The 6,604-nt window shown below is 37.7% G+C and overlaps 1 protein-coding gene across 7 annotated transcripts; it reads left to right on the top strand.

Moving 5' to 3' along the window:
* Positions 1–316: 316 nt before the first annotated feature.
* On the top strand, positions 317–6,389 carry LOC118747913 (putative uncharacterized protein DDB_G0291812). Of its 7 annotated transcripts, none has more exons than XM_036482129.1 (3): positions 317–548; positions 2,076–2,573; positions 4,578–6,389. In XM_036482129.1, the coding sequence occupies exons 2-3, from the start codon at positions 2,424–2,426 to the stop codon at positions 6,051–6,053; spliced, it is 1,626 nt and encodes a 541-aa protein (XP_036338022.1). In that variant the 5' UTR covers positions 317–548; positions 2,076–2,423; the 3' UTR covers positions 6,054–6,389. The 7 variants fall into 7 exon arrangements, with proteins under 7 accessions (XP_036338022.1, XP_036338023.1, XP_036338020.1 ...); XM_036482130.1 differs by having other exon boundaries at positions 2,073–2,573; XM_036482127.1 differs by having other exon boundaries at positions 317–569.
* The last annotated feature ends 215 nt before the right edge of the window (positions 6,390–6,604 follow it).

Below are 6,604 nucleotides of genomic sequence, written 5' to 3'. Positions count from 1 at the left end.
CCGGCAAGTGGCTTGGCCATTAATGGAGGCATTGATGGCCGCCGAGTGTGAGGAACTTTAATGAAGTTGTGGAGAACATACTCGTATAGGCATTTAGGTAAATTGTAAATACATACATACGTTTGTATGCTATACAGGAAACTTTTCGCGGGCAAGAACTTTCGACAAGTCGCTTTCGTTCAGCGCTACTACTCTATGTACCGTAAAAGTTTGAGCAAAACAGCAAATAATTTGCCATAGGGGCTAGCAGGGATGCGAAAGTACTTATTTAGAGGTGTATGCGTGTCCATGTAATTTAGTATATAAGTTTAGTATATTCTAAAGAGTACAGCGGAGTAGTTAGCGGCGCTCGAGGATGTGCTGCAAAAAGGCAGGCCAAAAGCATAGAGCAAGTGCAGAAAAGCGCATTTGAAAGCAGAGCCAAGGGATTGGTGGTGGTGACGCAGAGAGAGAGTGCAAGGGATTCTAATTTTAAAGCTGCAGCAGAAAAGCAGAAGAAATTGCACATCCAGTAAACAAAGAACTCCGGACACGATCGGTCGATCGCGGTAATATGCCACACGTAATCGGTTTGTGCTATCTTTTTGTTGTTCGTTTTGGTTTTTTTTTTTTTTTTTTTTGTCAACTGGCTATAATGTGTGGACTGATGATGATGTTAACGGCGATGATGGTGCAGTTGATTGTTGATTGAACTTTGGGAGAAATGTAAGAAATATGTATATGTATGTAATTAAAAGCATAGCCAATTGGACCATGGCACTGCATTTGCAATTTTGCACTACACCGCAGGGGTGGAGCGGACAGTAAAGACTATGTATTTTTTTTTTGTGTTTTTTATTAGAAAAGCTGTGAACACTTGGTGTCAGCAGTGTGTGTTGGTTGTGTTGCTCAAGCAATGGGAGTTGGTGAAGTTGCATTTGAAAACTATTCTACTTAAGCGAAAATTTAGGTGAGTCAGTTGGCCAGTTGGCTTGGCTTGGTTTGAAGTGTGCGAGTGCCTGACTTTGATTGCACAGTGAATTTTAGTGTTGAGTTTTAGCGAATTTGGTCGAGTTTGATTGTTTAGCAGTTAGCATTGACCTTAAACTTGTTCGGCAAGTTATTGCACGCAATGGCAATGGACGGTTGTAAATATGTACATACATATTTAGTGGCAATGCTGGTGGTGTTGGCGTTAACGGCCACTCCACTGTGACTCTAAACATTGCAGCGCCAACGACCCCACATCCGGCTGCAACTCGTTTGCGTGTATTATTTATAGAACACCAAAAAAAAAAAGAGTTAAATATTTAAAAAAAATTCAACAAAAAAAAAGAACTCTTTCATGCCATTGCCGTTTTTCCACGCTTTAGTTGGAAGTGCTTTTTTTGCAGTTACTGGAAATTTCTAACCAAGCCAGCGCAAATGTATTAAGTTTGTACATATCGCACATGATTTTCAAAAGTGACACAACTCAAAATTTGGAATTTTTGAAATAAGGCACTAAAAATGCACACATAGCTTTTATTTAGCTTCAAGCAAAAGCTGGAGCAAATTTTTGATATAATTTGTTGGAAAAACTTAAGGTGCTACGAAATAGTTTTTCGCATTTTCTGACTAGCGTGTAATTTTGAGTTGTGCCACTTTTGAAGATCGTGTGCGATATGTATATTGCATGTAAGTTCTTGCGAATGTATATATGTCGCGTCGCTTGGGGCGAGGGGCGCGGTACGGCGTTTCGAATGCATATTTCGTCTTCCAAAGCTTCAACTGCATGCATCGCTGCAATTATTTTTATTATACATTGACAATAAAGAATCTTCCAATGTATACGTACCAAAGCTCCATTGCGAAAGCTCTTTTAATCAATGGCAACCAACGGTCAATGTACGTAGCCGAAAGCTTTTGTTAAGCCATACTTACATACATATGTATGTATGTATGTACATGCACAAACAGTAAATGACTTTACTGAGAGAACCGTCTCACCGCACAGAACTCTAAAATAATTTCAAACTCTCATTTTATGTTTTTGTTTTTTTTTTTGTTTGTTTGTGCAACATTATCCTCCAACCCGTTTGTTTGGACACTAGCAGCTGCCTCTAACAAGTAGACGACGTCGCAGCACGCGTAGCATAAACTTCAAGGTGAACTGTGAAGCAAAAATAAAGGAGGAAAAGCCTAATAAGCGTAGCATCGCAGACGGAAAGGACGAAGAACGTCAACGCACTCTGGGGTGCACCAGTCGCTCGTTGGTGGTGCTGGTGGTCTGCTGTTGCTGCTGCTGCTGCAGGCAAACAAAACCCTACAAAACCTAAGCAGTCGAAAAAGAAAAAAAGACGTTAATGGGCAACCGAAAGATTGCACTTGTATGGAATTCAAAAACAATTAAACTGTCTTATATACAAACGAGTAATAAAGAATAATAACCGGCAACATAGACAATGGCTAAAACGCGAATAAAAACAACGCCGATGCGCTTGAAAAAGGATGCTTTGATGGCATCAACTGCCAGAACCGCTGCCGCCATAACAAAATCCGACACTACAACAGCAACGACGTGTCATATTGCAGCACCGCTGAACGATGCCAAGGTAAGAGAAAAAAACGGTGAATTGATGGGGGATGAGAATTTCATTGGAGAATTTAATAAATAAACAACACTGAAATGAGCTAAAACAGAAGAAGCGCTTAAGTTGGATTTTATATACTACATATTTTTGGTCTACTTAGTACAATGCCTCAATAATTTTGTGTTTTTTACATTAACTGACCTCGTTATGAATAATATGAACTGATGCTAGCTATATGATGTTACGCATCGAGATGCAATGAGATGTTACCTGATATGATACATATATTCAAGTGATGTGATATACATATGTCATTGTATGTGATAAATTTTGAAACAAAGTGACTGTGAAACGTTGTGCTATGTTTTGATATGTTATGTTGTGAAACAATATGGTGTGATACATACGCTGCGTTACGGTTTTATGTGTTTATTAAGTCATGGTGGAATAATACCAGGTGAAGTAATAAGAGCGAGAAGCAAGATTTGACACTACCTTATTGGAAATGTTCGCCCCTTAGATTTTTTTTTGAAGGGTAAAGGCCAGAAATATTAAAAAGAATTACCCTTTTTCACTACAAAAGGGGTAATAAGGCTAAGACTTCCGAAACGTCAATTGCTTTGCATACGTAAAATGTATACGGTTCCATAACGTCTAACTAAAAATTATTGACAATGTATACTGTTCCAAAACGCATCGCTAGAGCAATCAGCGCATCAGAAACAAAGTTCATGCTTCGTTGATGCTGATATTTTTAGGCAGAAAAATATGTTAAAATGGGGAAATTAGTAGAAAAGATTTTTCACAAAAAAAAACAAAAATCTTAATAAAAGTAGCCAATGCAGCAACCAATTAAAAGTGACAGTTAATGCCATACAACTCGATTTCTTGAGGCATAAACACTTTTAAAAATGGTGAAATTAGTAAAAAATATTTTGCACAAAGAATACTTCCAATGACTCACCGACGATGCATAGACAAATCTTGATAATTTTATGAAGAGATGATATTAGATACATGAAATCAGCAACGTGAATATAAAAGCGCAACACGTAATATTAATGGTTATAAGATTTAAAGAAAAAAAAATTAAATAGGATATGGGTAGTTTATAAAGATTAATCGATGCTACCTTTTGCCTTTCAAACGCTTATTTAAATAATTTATATTGCACTTAAAAATAGCTTTTTCACATTTATTGGAAGATCTGTTTCATGGCTGTGGGATAATAAATTTTCGGAGTAGTTGGTGGTGCAAGAAATTACTTTGCCATTAAATATTTAAAATATCCAACTTATTTAGTCTAACCTGCACCGCTGGTGAATGGAACAAACGGACGCCTTCGTAAGTTCACTTTTTTTTTGCATATTACACAGCTTGGCTTAGGGAGGAGCATTGGCGCAAATGGAATCTATGTTGAGCAAAATATTTGTAAATAGAATCAAAAATAAGTGAGGTTAAAATATTTCGTTCCTGGTTATGTGGTTATATTTTGAACTCAGTTTACAAAACTAAATAAAATACAAAAATAAATACCAAAATACAAAATTTTAACCCCTTACCTTCTGAGAGATTGACTTTGTTTTTCTTTATTTTGTAGTACAAACGTATTTTAGCATAATCTTTGAATTCCTTGATGCGATTCGGAAAAACGTTATCCAAAAGCAAATTGCTAAAAGGAGTAAAGTTATCACGGACCTCATTTCTGGTTCCGAAAAAGAACACGAAATCAGACTCAATCTAAAGAACAAAAATTTACTTTAAGAAGAGAAAATAAATAAGAATGAGCTTTAATCTTACCAAACGAAAACTATCAGGCCACGAACGAAGGTTTTTCGTAGTACTTTTACGAAATTTTGTTTTCAGTGTAGTGATCTGATATCATGTTTTGCTGTTTGTAGTAAATCAACGGCCGATGATTATAAATGTGCTTGACTATTGTTATTACTGTTAATTTAGCTCAAATTTTTTTTAAACTTTCTATAGACTTTTTAATTGACAAATGTTTTTATTCTTTTACCATAGAAACGCTTCCGTCAATCGGCAGTTCTGGCCAATTCCGTGCACAGCGGTGCCGGCTCATCGACGATCATTGTTACAGCACCGAAACGTACAAATTCCATTTCATCAGTCGCCTCATCCATTTCGCAGATCAGCGATGCAAACTCCGACACCGAATCGCCTCCACCACAAACAGCGCTAAAAATGTCTACAACAACAACAACAACAACAACAGCAGCAACGACAAAATCTTTACTCACCTCACATATTTCTTCTCAGGCGCCGCCACGTACACTGAACAGTTTGCTGTGCAAACATACAAATGCCATTTCAACGTTACGTAATCGCAAAGTATTTATGATCACTGAAAAATCGGATGAACCAAAAGGAGCGGAAACGTCCACAACGGCAGCGGGTGGCGGTGCAACATCGGGGCAGAAGAGAAAAATGTATCTAATCATGGAGGAGAATAGCTGTCCAGAAGACTGTCCAGGCGGAACTGAGGAAGGTGGTAATTTAGCTAATGATGCCCAAAATTATGTAAAAAGAGAGAACGGTCTGATTGTAGGTGCAGCAGGTGGTTCAAAAAAGTTGACACTCTTTGCTGACAAAGCAGATAGTGGCGTGCTGACGGAGAAGTTTGAGAAGATATTGCCAGAGATATTGAATCGTATACAGGCCAAAGATACGTCTGCGGCGCCGATGGTGGCGAACGTGACGCCGCCGCCGCCGCCGCCGCCCCCGGTGGCCACATCGAAACTACTGAACGGCATTACTGCCAATTTAAATATCGTTAAGTCTGAACCCGTACAACCACAACCACAACCACAACCACAACCACAACCACAACATAACTTAAAAAAGACGACTGAAGAAACCAATGAAAGACTACCAATTACACTGCCACCAAAAAAGAATCGCACAAAAATTATTTCAACAAACAGCAGCAGCAGCACCAACAACATTTCGCAGAACGGCAGCAACATTGTTGTTAACCCTTTTAGTGACAACTTTAATAGCGGCACCGGCAGCATTTGGGGCAACTTTAGCAACAGTAACAACAACAACAACAACCACAACAAACAACAACATAAAATTGGCACACAATGTCAAATTAAGCAGATATCTGCTGCTACGCCGGTCATTGTGTCGGCGCCGGTCAATGTGGCTGCGCGCAACAACAACAACCACAGCAACAATGACAGTGCACCCGTAATAAAACGCTTCGCTCCACACATCATCAATCACAACACCAACACCAACAACAACACAAACATTAGTTATGCGAGTAATGCGAGTCAAGCTAATGGTCCAGCTACCACATCCATGGCTCAAGTAGAGCTGGTGCCTCATAAGAACATCAATTTGTCCACTGATTTTCACTTTCTGATCAAAATGCTGCCCAAGCTGGAAAGCATTCCAGAGCCACACAAAAACAATGTAAAGAATTGCATCGAGAGGATAATCACACAAAATGCGAACTTATTTGCCAAACAGTAGTAGCGGTCGGTGGTGTTGCCACAAGTTTACAATTAGTTAATAATACGTGTGAATAAAATACAAACACATGAAGACTATAAAAATATTCTTTATATACAAACGTAGCTATATAAACGTAGTTATTGAGTTTTGTATTCTAAAACATTGAAGTTTATTTAATTTAAGTGCGTGCACTTTCTTTTGAAGAGTCAACGCCTTTTTTACAAAACGAATGTACGGCATTTGCTAGAATAGTTTGTTTAACGAGTATCATATGTAATAAGATATTTACGATTTTGAAACGTATTTTAGTTTAAGTTTTGCATATAAAAGTGTGCATATATACATATGTGTACATACAGTTGTCCCAAAAATAATAGTAGTGCCATATATTTGGACTAGTTTTGGCTATTTGTCTATTATTTATTTAATGTTTATTATTTTTTTTTATAAAAGTCTAGCTGGTTATACAACAAACACCATATAAATTTACATTTCAAGGTTTGTACCAAAAATATAAAAAATCTGCAAATTTTCACCAAAATGTCCAACTTTTTAATCAGAATCTCTAG

This window comes from Rhagoletis pomonella, unplaced genomic scaffold, assembly GCF_013731165.1.
Source record: "Rhagoletis pomonella isolate Grant_MI unplaced genomic scaffold, Rhpom_1.0 Rhpom_scaffold_00012, whole genome shotgun sequence".
Taxonomy (NCBI): Eukaryota; Metazoa; Arthropoda; class Insecta; order Diptera; family Tephritidae; genus Rhagoletis; species Rhagoletis pomonella.
This window is presented reverse-complemented; position numbering and strand designations above follow the sequence as displayed.

Bases quoted from the DNA above. Each gene is read 5' to 3' on its own strand.
- LOC118747913 (XM_036482129.1), top strand. From the start codon at position 2,424: ATGGCTAAAACGCGAATAAAAACAACGCCGATGCGCTTGAAAAAGGAT. The intron at 2,574-4,577 runs GTAAGAGAAAAA...CTTTTACCATAG, and splicing joins CACCGCTGAACGATGCCAAG to AAACGCTTCCGTCAATCGGC.